This window comes from Nyctereutes procyonoides, unplaced genomic scaffold (assembly GCF_905146905.1).
Source record: "Nyctereutes procyonoides isolate TBG_1078 unplaced genomic scaffold, NYPRO_anot_genome, whole genome shotgun sequence".
Classification (NCBI taxonomy): domain Eukaryota; kingdom Metazoa; phylum Chordata; class Mammalia; order Carnivora; family Canidae; genus Nyctereutes; species Nyctereutes procyonoides.
Window position 1 is genome coordinate 29,951,122 of NW_026575159.1, and position 19,833 is coordinate 29,970,954.

General features: G+C 52.8%; 1 protein-coding gene across 1 annotated transcript in view; it reads right to left on the bottom strand.

Moving 5' to 3' along the window:
• TRAPPC9 (trafficking protein particle complex subunit 9) overlaps nucleotides 1–19,833 on the bottom strand; it is a 542,263-nt gene that overhangs the window by 109,951 nt on the left and 412,479 nt on the right. The window contains exons 22-23 of the mRNA XM_055314325.1: nucleotides 16,719–16,872; nucleotides 265–355 (exon numbers count right to left, since the gene is read on the bottom strand). Of these exons, the coding sequence (XP_055170300.1) occupies nucleotides 265–355; nucleotides 16,719–16,872 (245 nt within the window). The remainder of the gene's footprint in view (nucleotides 1–264; nucleotides 356–16,718; nucleotides 16,873–19,833) is intronic.

Consider the following 19,833-nt stretch of genomic DNA (forward strand, 5'->3'; position numbering starts at 1 on the left):
AGTGCCGCTGCAGAGGATGCCCCACGTTGCAGCAGCTGGGACTAGAGGGGTCTCGACACCAGTTGCCATGTGTGCGGATGCTGAGGGCGCTGACCCTTTCACAAGTGTGTGCTGCCAGGACATGCCTGGAGGGCCAAGCTCAGGCCCTGTGACTTCCGTGGCTTGACCTGCCACGGCCAGCTGGCCGGCACGACCTCACCCGCGGGAAAAGATGCCCGCGCAGAAACGCCGCGTGTTCACCCATGGGTGCCGGGCGGTACTCACCCCACTGCAGAGGAGCCAGCTGCAGGTGCTCCAGGACGAGCTGGTTCAGGAGTCCTTCTATGCTCGCCTCGCCTCTGCGCTTCAGGGAGGGGTGAGTGCCAGTCAAGGAAAACACGGCTCCTGCGGAGACCCAGGGACAGGAGGAAGAGTTCTGGAAGTTTCTATACAGTCCCGGACGGGAAACCTCCCACAGCACATCTAGGTCTCCCTCCTCTCAAATGATGTCCAACCAACCACCGGGAATGATCTGAGTGTGGAAAACACGCACAGAAATAGATCAAGTGGCTCTCCTCCCTCAACCCAAATCAGGTAAATCAAGTAACTGTCGTACAAAGAAGGGAAACGCATGGGGATAATTTTAATCCCACAGCTATTCTTGCTGGGTGGGGGTGGGGGGGATACAGGAAGTGGAAAGTTGTGTCTCCTTAATAAAGCCGGCGGATGGCTCATCGTTCAATGTAACCAAGTGCATTTCTGGACGCGCGTCGGCTGTGTGCTGGTTTCATGTCTGTCGTGTTATACATCTTGATGTAATTACACATATTGTGACAAATGGGCTCATTTAGGCGAGTTTACAATGGAGGAAGTCACAGTCTCTCGGCACGTCTGAGCGGATGAGGAAATTAGGTTTAGAAATGCTGAAAACAGATGTGTCCTGGGCACTAATATTAAACAGCCAATGTGGCTCTCAGAAACAGATCTGCAAGCCTCTTTCCCTTTTCCTACGTCAACTAAAGCCACAGAATCTAAGTTGTAATCAAATGGAAAGAATTTAGTCCCTGACATTCTTCCCTGATTAGGGAAATGAGGAGAAAACCCGCTTTTTTCTGCCTTCAGCAAGTTGATCGCATTCAACAAACACAGAGCATGTCCGACCCAGACGGAGATGGAGACTCAGGGAGGGCACTGAAACCAGACGTGAGCCTGAACTTGAGAAGATGTAAGCTTCTCGACGGCACGGGGACGAAGGGAGGACAGCTGCGGGACGAGGCCCTGCAGGCAGAGCAGACCAGGGCCGAGGCTGGGGGTGCAGGGGCACCGCGAGGCACCACACGGTCCTTGAGCATCCGGCGAACCAAAGAGAGCAGGGCTGGCTGCACAGCAAGGGGCTCCCACCAGCACGGTGACCTGTCAGGGCCCCCGCCTCCCCGTCCTCCCACCAGCGCGGTGACCTGTCTGGGCCCCCGCCTCCCATGTTCCGACAGCAGGGGCAGCTGTTTCCACCCACCAGAAGGGCAGACCGAGTCCACAGAACAAGTGAACTGTGGGGCCCACACTTGACCGAAGGCCCCGCTGGCCCTGCCCCCTGAAAGGAGGCATCTTTCCTGCCAACCCCACAGATGCCCTGCCCACCAGGTGCGTCACCACAGCTCCGTATCCTTCCCCTCCGCAGGCCACATGGAGGGGAGGGGCACCCACTTCTTGGCACAGGGGGTGGGGTGCGCAGGCCAGCAGCGGAGGATCCTGCTGGTTTCCATCCCCCGATGGCAGCCGAGGCCCCGCAGGGGACAGCAATGCTCAGCTCTGTCACCTTTGACGAGCCACATCTGACACTCCTCACGAGGAACCTGCTCAGTAGGAACCCAGCATCGGGGATGTGCAGGATCTCAGGGGTGACCGTGTCAGGATTGGGGGCAGTTACTCCCTACAGGTACGTCATGGACGGGCCTGGGCAGGCATGCAGGCCTGGGGACCCCGCATTCGGCACTCCCACCCCTGCGGCCGGGAGCCCAGGGGGCTGACACAGACAGCGAGGCTGACACGGGGGCTGGCCCGTGCCTCACGTGGAGGCTAATTGTGGCCGAGCCAAGCTCCAGGACGGGGGACCCTCTCTGCCCACAGCCTCCTGCCGTCTCCCCCCTCCAGCTTCCTCCTCCGAGCCTGCCTCAGGCTCTGGGCACCTGCTCAGCACCGGGAGTGGCCCAAAGCCAACTGGGCCTGTTCCCCCTGCAATGGGGAGAGCTTGTCTCCATTAAGGACCCTGAACTCCTAGAAGCTTGTTGTCCCCAGATCTGGGCATTTAGGTCCGCGTGGGGAGTGTCTGTGACTGGCTCCAGGCTCCCCAGGAGGAAGAGGAGGTCAGCCCGCTGGTTGGACCGCCTGCTTGCACAGCAGCCGAAGAAAACGGGCTTCTCAACTCCAGCGCCCAGGTAACATGACCTGTGCAGACCGCCACACTCCAATGTAAATGGCAGCCCACTCTCAATTCTCAGAAATTTAATTTTCTCAAGAGGAATTGCTTAGTATTAAGAATTTATTGAAAAAAAAAACTAAAAAAAAAAAGAATTTATTGGCTGGGAAAGTCTCCATGTTTATGAACACAACACCGTACGGTGTTTAATTTCCACGGATAACGACTGAAAGGTTGTTTTTTCTTCCTTGCAATCCACAAATCTGAATATTCTAATTTTAACATATGACACTCTGTATTAAATTACTTCTTAAGGTAAGGAACGGGACAGGAAGACAATCTCACCAGGGGAAGGTGCAGAGCTTTCTTGGAGAAAGAGGGGAGCACTCTGCTGGGCTTTTAGGCCAAACATTCAGACCCCATCCTAACCCTATGGGTTTGCATGGGTGTGAGCGTGCACAGACCCTAATAGCCAAGCTCACTTTCTGGGGGAAGCCTGGCCTGAGCACCTGACATTATCTAAGTGACCCAAATCCCATCATACACTAAATACTCTGCCAATTTTGCAGAGAAAGCAATGGAGGCACAGAGAGGTTAGGCCACTTGCTCAAGGCCACACAGCCACGATTAGTGCCCAGACAGTCTGACTCCAGAGTCTGGGTTCTCACTCACCGCTAAAAGCCTCTAAATTAGACAGCAGACAACAACGTTAAGATCCAAAAGGTCAAGTTCTGTGTATGGGCCCGTACACACACCAGTGGGAGTGGCACACATGTATACAATCACAAATGCACATGTGGTGTCCCACTCCCCCCAGGACTCACCCCACAAAACCCTGGCTGGCTTTGGACCCTCTTGGCATTGCCAAAGGAACACCGACAGAAATTACCCCTCAGGCCAGAGCTCTCACGGGGAGAAACCAGGCACCCAAAGGAAAGCTCTGCCAGCTTCTAAAAAAGCAACCGAGACAGTCCTAACATTCCAGCTGCCTCTCCCCAAAACAGCTGAAGGAGACAGTGCTGTTTCTCCCCGGATGCTTTCCCTGCGAGAATCCACGGGGCAGAGATCTGCAGGAAAGCAACACCAAGAGCGGACACACAGGAGACGTAGCACAGGTGAGGGTCTGGATCTGCCTGCACTGGGGTAACTGCGTGCCTCCCGGTGTTAGCTCACACCACGCTGCCAGAAATCGCATCGCAACCCACGCACAGACACCCACGTTCTATTTAATTACCAGCAAACAGAACAGTATGTTCCAAAAATGCTCCATTCCAGGACTTCCTAAAGGCTGCACAGGCCACATCTGCTCCGAAGTCACTCTCCCATTCATGCAACGGAGCTGCATGAAGCCCTCCTCCAGCGCAGGCACGCACCGCAGTGGGTGGGTGGGGGCCTCCCTCCACTGTGATATGGGCTGTGGCACAGGCTCTCCACGAGCCCTGAGACCCAGGTATCCACCAGCAGGAGGGCTCTATGCTGGTGCCTTCTCCATACCCCGAGTCATTACCAGCCCCCTGCTAGATGGCTGAGGACAAAGATAGGGTGGTGAGGCTCTGCAGATGTATCCGCTCCACAGGCTCTGTAGAGTTGCGGAGAAATAGGCCCAGGTGTTGCCCTCAAAGAACCTGTGGTCCGGAGGAGTAGGTGACCTGCTCCCCCCATCTGTGCTCCTCCAGCCCCATCGAGGTCCCTCTCCTATTGAACGTGGGAAGCCCACATTACCCATCCATGAGGACCACACACCTCTGATCTGTGTCCTCACCACCTCGCGCACACCTAGTGCCCTGTGGTGGGAGACAGGAGGGAGGACACCTCCACCACCCACGGGTTCCTAGGTGCCTTGACCCAGACCCCTCACGGGGAGATCCATGGGACATAATCACAAGGCTGCTCTCCCCTTCCCAGGCTCCATATTTCTTCTTCCCTCCTCTTCCACCTGCTGACTCCTACTTTTGAACCAAGGGCAAAGCCCCTAAGTGGAGCACCCCCCACATAGACACACACTCACATGGTATCTCGACAAGGCTCTTTATGACTGTACTGCAAGGATTACAGTATTACAGCGATCAATGATCAATGCCTCAATATCTATCTTCCTGGCTGCATCATGAGTATCTTTTTCATCTTTCCAGTGCCAGGGTCTTGCACGATGCCTGGGCCTCAGTGGTAGCTTGATAAATGTTGAGTGAAAGCATGTGTGCACAGTTACATGACTTCAGGCATGTGGAAATGGGTGGTTTTCATCGGAGACGGACTTCACTGGTACGGGTTGCCCACAACACTCACTGCTAGAGCAAGGAAAGTAGGACCCTCCGATGGGATTGCGTTGGCATCACCACAGGGTGACTGGTGGAGCCCTCGGCACAGAGCCAGCCACAGGTGTGAGGACAGAGAGCCTCAGGAAGGTGGGCAATGTCCTTGCTGTGAGTGACAGATGGCCATGAGGCCTGGCCCATTACCCAGCAGCACAGGTACTGACACGGAGTATGGCTGGGTTTCTTGGCTAAAATGAGCCCACCTCCCTGCCCAGGAGGCTCAGGCTGGACGCAAACACACTCCCAGGCAACACTGGCCCAGTTCCGTGGACTCCTCTGTGGCCACCACTCAGCACTGCAAGCCTGACCACAGCCACCACAGGGCTGGTTTGAGTCCATCCTCGTTACTTGACCAGCCATAGTAGCACCACCCACCAGGACACCCTCAGGGGCAAACACAAGGAGGCATCTTTTCCAGGAGTACTTAGAAATTTTAGGCAATGGCCTCTCACTTGGGGTGGGTCTCTAAAAGGGGAAGGCATCTATCAGTCCCATGCTGGGACTCCACTTTTCCAGTCCCTAAACCAACAAGATCCATGGTGGGGGCAGGGTAAGGGGTCATCTCCCTCCCAAGGGGAGTAACCCAGGAATGGGCCAATGCTAGCCCCCAATGAGAGCACAGACCATTATGCAGGTTACTTGGCGATCATGAGGAGTGTGTCCTTCCTGGGAGCCATCACTCGCACTGAATCGGTCCCAAGCCCCCACTCTGCCACCAACTCAGGTCAGCATCTCCCTGCTACCATGGCCCCAGCGCCATCCATCTCACCCTCTGCAGAGTCTGATGAAGGACCAGAGCCCAGGGACTGGCTGGGCAGTGGAGAAAAGCAGTTACATTTCCCTTCTCTCTGTGGCTACCATGTGAAGAGCTGCTTTCTCTTTCATAAGGAAGACATCAAGCCCTCCTCCTTAGCTCATGACCAGGTCCCTGCAAAGCACTCTGTGATTTACTATAATCAAAGAGATGGAGAGGAAGTGGGATTGCATGTGCAGTGCCAGCAAAAGGAGCCAGCTTTGCTTTTTTTTTTTTTTTTTTTTTGGTTTGGGTTTCATCTAGGATCTAATGGGCCATGACTCACAGAAATTCACTCTCAGAGTGGTGACCAAGTCCCAATATAGGAAATGCTCCCAGAGGAATTCTAAGTCTCAGACTTAAAGACCTATAACCGAGTCCTGGAGAGGGGGACACAGAAGGGTATGAATGTCGGGGACACTCCTGTTGGGACGGGCTCTGTGGTGAGCACTTTACATGTTCCCTTCAACCAGCAGGATGCTGCAGTTGGCACCATGCAGATGAGGAACCAGAAGCTGGGAGGACAGTGCAGGGACTCCTCTGGAGCTCCTTCCAACTCCGGCATGCTAGTGCTTCCCCATGGCATGGCAGCTCCAGAAAGGAAAGATGATGTGCTCAAGAATATCGCTACCAGATTGGCAAAAGTCTGAAAGTTTGAAACCCCCTGATGGCAAAGCTATGGGAATAAAGGCATAAGATTCACACTCTGCTACTGGAGAAAGTTCGCTATGAATATGCAGTTTTCTTAGGCGTACAGTTTGGTGAAAAAAAAAAAGATGCAAAACAGCATATACTTTTGTGTAAAAACAAACAAAAGTCTATCTGTTCATTTAGTTTCAGAGAGAAATTCTGAAATACGTAGAAGGAATGAAGAAGAAAAATGGGCATTTGGGGAGGATGGGCAAGAGGGGAACACTCGTTTTTTTTAAATTGTGAACCATGTGCATATTTTACATATTTCAAATAAAAACTTTAGAAAAAAGTAAACAATACAGTTCTGCTGCTAACATTATGAAACCACGCTGGGAGCAGCTGTAGACCTGAAATGGTACGGTACGGGTGCACAGAGATCCTAGGTTGAGGCTGAAAAAAGTCAGTGCGCCTCATCCCACTCAGAAGGCAGAGGAGCTCGACATGCAGGTGGCTGGTGGATTTGGGTTTAACATGCACATCTTCATGTTTTTTCTTTTCCTGATTCCCTCCAGGGGTGTAAAATTAAGACCTCAGAACATGGCATATTACTCCCTCTCACAAAAAAAAAAAAAAACAAAACAAAACACCACAACAGATATTTGAGGCAGATCGCACCACAGTGCTTGCAAAATAGAAATAGTGCCTAATGAACGTGGCCAGGATGAGGAGCTTTGAAATGATTAGAGGAGCAAGTTAGCGTGTGAGTAATTACAAAGTTGCCAAATGGCACTGGGGCTTTGGAAACCATTCCAATAGCATATTTCTGTATTAATTTGCTTTCGGACGTGAGCCATAAAATTATACAGCTGAGCTAATAAAGCTAATTACCTGCATGCACACCCCTTCCCTTTCAGCCCCATAAGCCACCAAAAAACAGTCTGGTGTCTGAGCCTAAACACACAAATGCAAAGCCGGCTGACCAGTCGGTTGGGCAGCTGCCCTCATCTCTCGTTATTACAGGCAAGACTGCAACATCCCATAATGAAGGCGGAGGTGGCAGCGGCTACTATTTCTTAAATACACAGACCTTGGCATTTGGGGCAAGAGATTGATAAATGATAATGGAGGCTATAATCCCCATCATTGCTTCTATTAGAACATTTCCAAAGGGCTTCCCAGAGAGGCTCTTTAGCAAGTGCATAATATATATCTTTTCAATTTAATATTATGTTTAAATTAAGACTTTAGAACCTGATGGGTATAAGGTAGGGACTGTGATTTCTATTCAATTTTTTTTTTTGAACTTGGGCACATGGTGAGAATAAGCAAGCTGACACATCCATGACCCTGAAGCCCATGTTCTGGACCAACTTTCTGACAGTTTGCTGTAAACGTATCAATTCTTCATAGGACATCTGGGCATGGACCCATGACCTCCACCTGACAGGCAAGGATTTTTCTGTGCACAGGGCCCGGGTCAAGCCACGGCCTTGAAGCTGCAGGTAGGTGGTGGTGGGGTCAGCCTGGCACCCAGCTTGGAGCTGGACAAGACACCTCCCTGCAGCCCCAGGGGAGACATGCCGGGCACCCAGCTTGGAGCTGGACCAGACACCTCCCTGCAGCCCCAGGGGGGAACCTGCCGGGCACCCAGCTTGGAGCTGCACCAGCCCCCTCCCTGCAGCCCCAGGGGGGACATGCCGGGCACCCAGCTTGGAGCTGCACCAGCCCCCTCCCTGCAGCCCCAGGGGGGACCCGCTGGGCACCGAGCTTGGAGCTGCACCAGCCACCTCCCTACAGCCCCAGGGGGGACCCGCTGGCCACCTAGCTTGGAGCTGCACCAGCCCCCTCCCTGCAGCCCCAGGGGAAAACCTGGTGGGAACTCTCCGTGGTGCTGAAAAAGCTCTCTCCCTTTACAACCCTTTCTAGTCACCAGGGACACAGCAATCGCACCTCCAAGCAGTCAGTAGGTCACTGTCCCGAGATTCTGCTCCTGTCCCTCACGAGGAAAGGGACGGTAACTCTGCAATAGGGCTGTGGAACTCCTATTGGTGGGCACCCAGGTTTTGCAGGTCTCCTGGGCCACAACACATGCAATGATGAATCCATGTGCCTAAACCAAAAGAGAATACAAGCTCCCAGCTCAGGTTAGCACAACTCTCATTCTACCTCTGGGGACTCCCCTAGGCAGCATCTAACTCCCCAGAAAGGAATGACAAATTCTCTTTATGGGCCTCCATGCTTGCCACTCCTACCTCAGAGACACAGCTGAGTTATCCGGAGTCACTGTCGTTTTCTCACTCCTCCTACTGGTCACAAATCCTTGGAGGTGGTGAGCCATGAGGCCTGCGGTCCAGGACTGGACCTTGCTCAGTGTGAACTTTTTCTGCTCTCCCCTCTCCAAAGCAGCAAGGACAAAGAGCAGCCATGCCTTCCCAACTATTTAGCTGAATTCAGTGCACTGCTTATGGGTGTTAGCCCCAGGAGAATAAGTGAAGTCCCTGGTCACAACCACTGTGCCTGGCTCAGGGCAGGTGCTGCTCTTTCCTGAGCATGTATTATGTGTTAGTTACCTACAGATCATCTCATAAGGACCCACAGCCCTTAAAACAATGTCAGGTCAATGAGACCTCTGAGCAGTGCACTTGGGAGTCGAAGAACCGAATGTGAACCTCACACTCCCCCTTCTTACCTGTATGTCTGTGGAAAAGGGGTGCCCCCCCTTCCTGCTCCCCTGGCTGTGATGGCTGCACCTTGCACTGTGTCTATCCTGCATTGGCCACAGGCATCTTTCCCTGTGTGCATCCCCTTCCCAGTGTGTGATCTTGACTCATACCGAGTATCTGTGAACACCTACTATGTGTATTGTACTAGCTACTAGGGATGAAAGGCCAATAAAGAGGAGAGCCTTCCTACTTTTAAGGAGACCCGTCTTTTATGCAAGAGCTATATCTTATTATTCAACATTACTAATTAAACTTACTATTTGTGCACAGCCTTTTTATTTACAACATTCTCATGTACACTCAGTTAATATTCTATGCATCTTGGGAACCATGAATGTTTGCTTCCAAATCTTTGAAAAAACAGCTAGGTGCATGGAAAAATGCAGAAAGCTAATAAAATACCCTCCTGCCCATCTTCCACTAGACCATCAGCAGTGAAATATTTGGTAACATATTGCAATTTGAAGACACGGAGCTATTTGTGAGACCTTGTCTTTATTCACGTGACTGAAGTTTACCACGAACTCGTCTTATATTTTAAGAAAAAGAAAACAATTGCTCAAACAACTCTTCCCTGGGTGAACCTGTAGCCCAGGGGGTAACCAGCCTCTCCTCTGAGCCCACAGGCCTGGGTTCTGTAAGCCTCACAGCTCACAGGAGAAAGCAGCACCATAATTTGAACCCTTGGTCATTATCCACAGCAACTGAGAGAGCTGGAAAGCCATCACATGAGAGCAGTGGACAGTGGCTTCTAGGCTGGCCGCTAGGTGAGTGTCCTCAAGGGGGCGGGGCTGCACCTCGGGCGTCCCCCCCAGGAAGATGGGCTGTTTGCACACCACGTACCAGATATGGAGGAAATACAGGTGCAGGGACTTAACCCAGCCCCACTTCAGCTCCAATAAATTAGCAGATTGTCATAAATAGAAATTATACTAATGGAAAGACTGCTTTAACTGATTAATGAGCCTCTTTCCCGTGACTGTGTTTTCCGATCTGTGCCGTGAACTTTGAGAATGCTGATGTGGGCTGCTCTCATCTCGGGAGGGGTGCCTGCATCTGGGCTCAGCTCCCTGGGGTCAGAGACCCAACTGGACAGAAAATGCCACACAGCACAGTGAGCTGCCAAGGGACAGTCTGCAATAGCTCACCTCTGCACATCCTGTTGGGCTGAGGGAGGAGCAGGAGAAACAGGGAACATCCTGCGGGGGGATGGGGCAGCCCCAACCAGCAGAGTGCCCGAGGAATGCTGCAACCTCATTCAGCTTTCTCTGGGAAATGGGGGTAACACAGAGGCCTTGGCAGAGACCAGATGCTCCTCTGCTGTCCCCAGCACAGAGCCATGTGCACCAACTCCTAAGCCAGACAGCTGGGTGCCAATCCCAGCTCTGCCACTCACTGGCTGGTGACCTCAGACAGGTCAGAGAATCTCACTGGGTCTCAGTTTCCTCATTTGTGGAATGTGCATAAAACTACTTCCTAGGGTTTTTTGTGAAAATTAAGTGAGCCAATCCACATAAATCACTCAGAACAGTACCTGGCGCTTAATAGTTGCCAGATGGGCGTTAGCGGTAATCTCCTGAATCTCTTATGTGGATATGCACATGCACAGTCATTGTCACATCAAAAGCACACAGGAGGTATACCAATCACACAGGCTGCGCATACCCATTTGTGTGATGCTCATACGCACACCATGCCACATGCACACACTGCACAATCCCCCCACCCCCCACATCACACACACACCCACAGCGCATACACACGCAGACACTACACATTCTCACGCACAGGTCTGAAACAGTGCTCTGCATGCTAGGGAAGCCCTTCCCCACTCTCAGGAGCCAAGCCTGCAATCTATGCTGGATGCCAAACCCTGATTCCTTTCAAAGTAGTTTTAAGATGTGCATGGCTACTATGGCTGGACCTGGGGGAGACAGCAACCAAATCTCTGTCCTTTTTACCTTACTCCCTCCGCACACCACAGGCCAAAGAGCCAGGGCAACCGCACGGCATCGGTGGTCAGGTACCACACTTCTCTTTGGCTGGCAATGTTGCTCCACTGTGAGATGAAAGTCCTCTGAGCCAAGTGATTACCAACAGCTCTAGAAGCTAAACTCCCTAAAGGCAGACACAAAATGCAACTCTGCATTTCACTTAAGATGATCAAGGAATCAGCCGTACTGATGACAGGAGCTGTTTGTATTAAATTCATTTAGATTAAACCGTTTCTCCTAACATGACTACTAGAAAAACATAGTGTACTGTGTTTTAAAGGGATCTTGTTTTAAGAGTTTGTTTTTCCAGGGGACAGGAAGACATGGCTCCATTAAGCAGCATCCCTGAGAATAAACCACAAGCCAGTTAGGAAGGGTCAAGGGTGAGCTAAGGCAATCCACTACACACACACAGCTTAATCTCTGTCCCTGCCTTGAAAGAGAGGAGGGGTCGGCTGAAGGCACATTCTCCTCCCTGGGAAGAAAGCAATCTAGAAAATTGAGAAGTGAGGTATAGCAGTGTCCCGGGCCAGCTGCCCCAGTCAGGACAGACCAAACTGAGGACATTGTGCCTATAGTGTCATAGGCTTGTGATTGTGAAACTCCAGCAAAAACCAGTGACAAATGTCATAGCCGTGGAGCTTCTTGGGTTCACAGAGGATGACTGGTGTTTGCAAGGCCAAACACAGACACCGCTCAGCAATACACAGTGCTCCCGGAAGCACAGCCCTGCACCCAGAACAACTACCCTGCTCCATGTCCTTCCACTGTCCAATCACTTGCATTTAAATGACCTCTGCATGCTGCATGCTGCAAAGATATTCCGTCACCTGCTCTGGGATGTCAGTCCTTAGGTATCTAAAACCTGGGCTGCAGTTGGACTCCTGGAGCCTCTACTCAGCCCTCAAAGCAGCCAGATGGTTACAAATGGTCTCCAGACAGAACAGAAGAGACACGTGCTTATCAGACCACCTGGTGGAGACGCTGCCCAGATGGTCTGAGTCGTTCGCCTTTATGGGGATCAGCTGAACTGTGCACCCAGCTCTTGCCAAGAAACCTATACGGGGTTGGATTCTGATATGTCAGCAAGTATCTCACCAACCCCTGAAATGCTCTTTGGAGGGAGATTTGCAACAAAAACAATGAAAATGAGAACGTGAGATGACACTGAGCTTGTTCCACGCTTATCCTTCATCTGTTTCCACCACAGATCGTCTGTGCATGGCTGCCCTCTGGAAAAGGAGCCAGGCTTCCAATACGGCTAATCTTGTTCATTAAGGCTCCTTTCACATATTCACCAGAGCACTCAGCATAGGGCACGTAAGCTGTTAACGTTTCAGTCTGCTCCATCGAGGAGATGGAAGCTATGCATTCACCAAATGGCTTTAATACCTACACGCTGGGGATTCCACATGGCACTGGTGCCAGGAAAAGAACACGCTCTATCAGGGCAGGGTCCACACCTGATTTTGTTCACCTCGGAGGTCCCTGGTGCCTAGCACAAGCCCAGCACACAGGAGGTCATCCATAAGTAGCTGCGAAAGGAGTAGGACACAGCATGGCTTCTTCAAGAACAGTGCAGCCTGGAAGTGGACAGTGAACTTGGGAAAGAAATGAGCTTTCCTGGAGTTGGTAAGGGCTGTAACAACCAGAGCAAGGCACGGAGTGCTGCAGGAGTCCAAGGGAAGGGGCAGATCCGGCCGGGCCAGAAGGGAGAGGCAGAGGTCAGCCACAGAACGGGCTCCTTGTGCAACAGGACGAGTGAGCTCAGCCGTCAAGGACGAGGGAGACTTGATCAGACACTGGTGGGGTCTCCTCTCCTACATGACAAATGGAAAGTGGAAGCAGACATGGTCCATCTGAACCACCTCAGAACCAGCTACTTAGAGGGGTTCTTAGAATTACAATCCTGGACCGTTTGTGGCAGGTCCAATTGGAGGTGGAAGAGAAGACACGGGGGAGGCTGGCCCACTGCCTCTGTGCGGGACGAGCCTCCCCTGAGGCCGGGTCACAGGGGCAGCACGGGGTCTCACAGCAGCAATGGGGGCTCACGTTGCAGACACCTACTAGGGTCAGGAGCTAGGATTACACCTGGGCCATGGGATTCACTCCAAGTAGTCAGTATGAAAAGAACACAAGTTTTAGGATCCTGGATGTTACCTCAGGTGAGTTATTTAACTTCCAAAATGTACGTAATTTTTCAAAACCGAGTGTATCTATTTAGCAAATTTGGGATAAGAAAAACGCGAATATTCTAGTTGATACCTGGTAGGTGATCAAAAGGGCAAAGAGGATTATTGGAACTAACCCTAGCAGCAAACTGGAACAGTTTGGCTGAACAGATGAGGACGCGGGCCCCTCAGGCCACAGCCTCCCCACAGGGACGTTGGAAGCGGCAGAGAGCTGGGCCTTCTGACCCCAGGCTCAGGCCCCGCAGTGCAGCATCCTTGGTCCCGTCCTAAAGCCAAACATAGGCACTTTCTGGAGTACGTGTGGAAGGTTATTATTACCTGCTACCAACAAAGTCGGCTGTATTAAGGTTTCCCAAGTTCAGTAAAGACCATCTGATCATGGTAGCTGGCAGCTAGGAAGGTGGAAAGGACACTGTGCCAGGCAGCGGAAAGCAAGGGTGTGTTCATCCCAGCAGCATCAATGTCGGTCACACGTCACACGTGCCCAGCTCTCAGGCCATATGCCACCTGTGCAGGTGACTCTCCCAACCCAAGAAACTGCACAGTTGTTACACATGAGCTGGTTCCTCACGACAAAGAGGGAAAGTCCCTATAAATACAACCAGGCTCAAGCTGCCATGAAGGAAGAGGTAATGTAGGAGAAAGAGCTTCATACAGATTTTTGAGTATGGCGGGGAGGGAAGTAAGGAGGGAGGCCCAACTACCAGCACAGGCCAAGAGGCCCCTCGATCCGGCCACCTCTCCGGTCTGCATGCTAGGTCCCCAGTCACAGGGGTCTATGCAGGTCCCTGCTACGTTCAGGCTCTGGAATGTGCCAGCAGAAAGGCTCCTGCCTCAGCCCTCCCAGGCTGCACTGCAGGTGCCCACCTCTGTGTCTGCTCCTCCCCCCAGACTGCAGGCATCTCCAGGGCCCAGCACGAGCACAACAGAATGACCAGCTCATTAACCAGTCAAACAGTGGGGCTGGAAGTCCTGGCATCTCCTGACTGCTTATCTGGCCCCTGCAGACATGATGTGGACAGGGGTGCCTGTGTCTATTGCAAGACCCACAATTTCCACCAAAAGACGTCTGTCCAGCCTTACTTGCCACATATGGACCATTTTTACTACTGTAGATGAGTGTCAAATTAGGCTCAAATTTTTGAATAAAGTCTAAATATTGAGAAAATATTACCAAAATGCATGATAAAATTATTAGCCAATTCAGTCTTTGGTCTTTCCATCTGCTTGAATCCAGGTTTATAATAGTGAAAGTCTGCTATTCATCCCATGCCAGATGTCATTGCCAGATGAGAGAGAGAGAGAGAGAGAGAGATGCCCTGAATGTTCTTTCTCTTTAATCGAATCCGCCTATAGAGACAGTCTCTCAAAAACCTCCAATCAGTACATCTAGGAGACAGATGTGCCTGGCACATGATAGACTTTAGTAAATATTTGTTGCATGAATTATGAAGCCAAATACAAAACACGGGGATGCCAACCTCTTAAAGGAGGCAAAGCTAGGAGAAACCCAAAGATACTTTTGGCACGTTTTCGGCCACTGTTTTCTGAGAGCGTAAACACCGTGGTGGTCAGCATCAGCCAGTTAGCAGGCAGCACACGGCAGCCTAGGGCTGCCGGCCCGGAGCACAGCTAACGGGCTTCGGCTGGGTGCCCGCGCCCTGCTTCACCCAGGTGGCCCCGAGAGGCAGTTGTCCTCTCATCTCTGAGACGGGGAGGCAGAGGCATCCAGGGAGTCGGTAAGACTGTGGTGAATGAGCTGAGCCAGGCCAGGGGAGGCACCCGGGAAGTGGCAGGTGTGACTTCAGGAGGTGCTGCCGTGGGTGGGGCACTGGGGCAGCAGGGGCGCAAACCCTCCACTTTGAGGCTTCCTGTTTTTATGAGACCCCCTCAGGGGAACAGATGCCTTCCTGCTGGGCCCCGTCCTCCACGGGGCTGAGGCAGACTCATTCACAACCAGGCCTCCTGGCTCTGCTCTGCACAAAGCCCCCCGTGGGAAGCAACGGCCCTGAGGCTCGGGAGCAGGGCATCTCCTACCTCACATGGAGACTTGCACATCCCGGGTTTGCAGAACCTCTCCATCCCAAGTCCCTTCACCCCTAGCTTCAGCATCGTGACCACAGACACCAGGACAGGAGAGCCATGTGCCTTCTGCTGCCCCCCTACAGGACACAGGTCCTTTCCTCCATCTTCCCTGAGGACAGGGCTGAGAACGGGGCTGTGCCCGCAGCTCCACCCGGGCAGCCGGCCTCACCACTCCCTGGCTGGGCTCACAGGGCACTCAGCTCACCTCTTCCCAGTGGAGCCACAGCACCAGTCAGGGGCGGGAGGAGTGAAGGAGCTGGTGGGCCTGGTGCGCAGCGTGAACGCCGCTTCCTTCTGGGCTCCATCAGTCTGCTCATTCCACCAGCAGGAATGAGCCTGTGCGGAGCTCTGGGGTGGGGAGGACGGGGAGAGGGAGGACCCCAGCCATCCCTCCCCTTCATGTCCCTCTGCCTTAACTTCACAATACACTGCTGTGGCGTGGAGTCCCCCACACTTGGTCCTTAGCGTCTGGTTCCCAAAGCCTCCTAGTCATGTGAGAAACGCTTATTTTGTCCCAGCTCCTTGGGGATGGAGGGATCCACCAGCCCCAGATTCTCTTGAGTGTGCACTAAGGAACATGCCTCCAACTCCTGGATACTGCCACCTGCAGACTGAAGATCTTTCCAGAATCCAGGGACAAGGTCTAGAATGACCTGAGACCACACAGCACACGTCGACCACCCTACAGAATCCACCTGTCAAGGTGCCTGAAACATCCACATCTGAGCTGCCTCTTCCTGGGGAATGTTCCGAGTGAGCCATCCTCTTACACCCTGGGGCCTCTGGGGCATCCCCCACCCCAGAAAGAAAGCCCCTCTGATGTCACCCCTTCAGTGAAGCCTTCCCTGACTGCCCTGCACCCACAGCTTCCTCCTCTGAACCTCACGGACTCAACAGGATGCACTGAACCCTCAGCTGGCACAGCCACCCCCCAGGAGGCTGTGAAGCCCCGTGGAGGCCCCCTCCTTCCAGCTCAGACTCTCGGTGCCTTGCTGAATGCCCGAGCCAGAGCAGGTGCTCTGTGAGACAGTTGCGCAAACACGTGCAAGCACTTGGGACTCTCTGGCATGACGTCAAGCCCAGAGCGGGGCCGGTCCCACCAGGGCGCTCTCGCATAGCACTCCCCTGCCCTAAACACCCTTGGCCCGTTCAGAATGGCATCTTCATGCCTCCGTAAGCTGTGCAATCTGATTTCGGCTTCCCGGACAGCCATGCCCCGTGCTGAGCTGGTGAGTCTGGGACGTTCCTCATGCCTGGGGAGGACAGGCAGGCATGAGGATGTGCCACGAACATAAACCTCGACGCTGGCTAGAAGCCTGTGATCCAAGACACTTCAGGGAGGCAGCCTTTCCTCACCCTGAATCCATACCTGGTTGCTGAAGCCCCGGGAGGGGGAAGGGGCTAGGAGAGGATGGCCGTGGTCCCTGTCTCCCTGGCAAGACCTTTCTGAGGCTCTGTGAGCCTAACACCCCATATGCCGTGGGCTGTCCACCCGCCAGGTGGTGAAGCCCCCTGGGGCCCCCATCAGTGGGCTGAAGCCCTGCGCAGGGTGCACCAAGGGCCAGGGTGGCCGCCACGAAAAGGATATGATTCTCCAGTGGACGTCCAGCTTGCTGTCGATCTCCAGGCCGCGGGCTTCCTGCCTCTCTTCCTCCAGCTGCTGCGGATTTGCAAACTGTCCCTTCTCCCCAGGGGATTCTGGGAAACTCTCAAAGTTGAACTTGTCCACTTGGATGGCCATTCTAAGAGAAGGGGGAAATAGCAGAGAATTAATCAGCAGGGCAGTGTCTTCTGCTGGCTGTTGGAGAAGCTGCACGTGCCAGCGTGAGGCCGTATAATGAATCATTGTCAGTAATTCATAACGGGTTCACTCCAAGAAGAGGAAATAATAGACTCCCAGGGCAGCACTGGCCTCGGAGCTGGTTCAACACACAGTCTAGAGCTGGAGACACAGCCAGAGATCCCAACCTCAGAGAAGACTCACCCACCCTCAGAGAAAATGACATTTCTGGACCAGGATGAGGCAGACAGGACACAAAGCAGAAAAGGGAGTGGACTAGAGTCATTTAACCCTGGGGACCCCAAATGCCCTCTCAGCAGCGCCCGTCCTGTCACCTCCTGCTTCACCCTTGGCCGCATGTCTCGCTCCCACCCGTCCCCTCCCGGCCCCCGCACCCAGAACCTTGTATGTGACACCCTCCCCTTGAGGTTCCTGCTCAACTATCACATCCTCTACGAAGCCTCCCTGCCCGCTGGCTGTATCCAGCCCTCTCCACCTTCCGGCAGCTTCCAGAACACACCAGGCTCTTCCTGCCTTAGCCTTAGCGCCCACTGCTCCCCTGAGGCTCCATTCTGGAGGCTGGAGCTTTAGGAAGGTCCCCCTGCTTCTCCTCACCCCAGCTCCGTAACACCATGAATCTCTGCCATGGTATGTATCGTATACACCTGTTTGTGGGCTTCAGTGTCTGGATTCTACTAAAATGGAGCTCCCTGGGGGTGGAGGTGTGCGTGGCTGCACCACGGCTTCCTGGGCCTGGATAACGCCTGGCAGGCCACAGCAATGCAGCCAACAACTCCCTGAACAAACGAACAAGTGACCTGGAGGCCAATGCTCACCTCTGCCCCCATCTCGCAGCTGCCTCACCTCTGTACCTGGTCCTTGTTCCACTGCACCCCCTGACCCTATGGGCCCTGGCCTGAGGACAGCCCACAGCACACGGGTGCTCTGATCGGCTGCTCACAGCGGCCTCCACTCCCCACCGTGACCCTCATGTCGGCAGAGGCTATCTCACTGCTGTTTGAAACCCTGCTTCTTGGCACAGAAGCGAGCATACAGGAGGTACTTGGTAAAGGTGTGGCACATGGATGGATGAAATGAGAGGGAGGAGGTTGCTTCCAGCGAGGCGCCCAAAATTCTGGCTCCGACCGAAACACAGAGTGAGTCAGAGGATTGGAGCGGACGTGCTGCATCATCCCAGACTGCCTCGGCCCAAACCTTCAGCCAAGCCCCACATGCTCTAAGGGGCCTTTGGGGCCATTCCCTGGAACAAGCAGGAGGGACTGCTGTTCAGTGCAGGGGGTATGTGTAGAAGGCTGAACCCCCACGGGGAGATCCTGAGAACCCTGGCAGCTGAAGGAAGCTCCTGAGCGGCCAATAAACACAGGGCCTTCACGGGGAGGTGATCGGAGCTCCGCTGCCCTGAAGAATGAGAGCCTCATGTGTCAGCAGAGAACACATGGCATTTCGTAGCAAGAACTCTGTCTGAAAGCTACAGTGGCTCTCCTTTCTGACTCAAAAAGTAGACAGGCTTCCTGAAAAAGGTGGGAAAATAGCAAAAAAGCATAAAAAAGAAAAATAGGATTCAGTCCTACACTCTAATTGTGATACCTTACTTCTAGAATCTTTTTCTAAGTATTTGTATTTAAATGTAGTTTATATGAGTATATATATCTGTAAGCGACCATATGCCTCGCTTTATTCATGTGCACACACGTAAATATATGCTTACACTACGCTACACCTTGTTTTACTTTCAGTGCACTCTGACCACTTTCACATCACCAAAAATCAGTCTGCAGGATGTCCTGCCACGCGGCCATGCCACGCTTACTTAACAATCTCCCTACTTTCAGACTCTCAGGTATTTTCCAATTTTTAAAAAATTACATCTGTATCTTTGGGGTAAATCCCCAGCAGTGCAAAGATACAGATGCAATGAAACGCCGGGACACCTGCACCCCAATGTTCACAGCAGCAATGTCCACAATAGCCACACTGTGGGAGGAGCCTCGGTGTCCATCGAAAGATGAATGGATAAAGAAGCTGTGGTCTATGTATACAATGGAATATTACTCAGCCATTAGAAACGACAAATACCCACCATTTGCTTCAACGTGGATGGAACTAGAGGGTATTATGCTGAGTGAAGTAAGTCAATCGGAGAAGGACAAACATTATATGGTCTCATTCATTTGGGGAATATAAAAAATAGTGAAAGGGAATAAAGGGGAAAGGAGAAAAAAGGAGTGGGAAATATCAGGGAGGAAGACAGAACATGAGAGACTCCTAACTGTGGGAAACGAACTAGGGGTGGTGGAAGGGGAGGTGGGTGGGGGGTGGGGGTGACTGGGTGACGGGCACTGAGGGGGGCACTTGATGGGATGAGCATTGGGTGTTATTCTATATGTTGGCAAATTGAACACCAATAAAAAATAAATCTATAAAAAAAATTACTCCTGACAAAAATCCTAAACATCTTTGTGCTTCAATTTCCCGTCTGCACTTGTGCTGTGTGTGGAGCCCATGTCCAAGAGCAGGGACTGAGTCCAGGGCGGGGAAAGGTCAAGGCCGGTGGGTGGAGCACGAGCTCCTTCTCAGAGAGGCTCTCACCGAGGCGCGTGCCCCGGGCAGGAGGGTGATGCCCATGCCCTGCGCCCCTGCCAAGACCGGCCGTGATGGATTTTCAGAGGCAAAATGCTACCTCACTGATGTTTTAATTGGCAGGTCGGAATCGCTCCTGAGATTGAACATTCTTTCAGAAGCTTCATTAGCCATTTTTGGTACATACTTTGCTTCCCCTGCGAGGCGTCTGTGTGTGCAAGAGGGCGTCGGATTTCCCACTCAGCCACGGCTCTGCCCACGCCCCCGCTCAAAGGGGGCTGAAGCAAACGAGTGCTCTCTTCAAGCAAAAGGTCAGAATGTT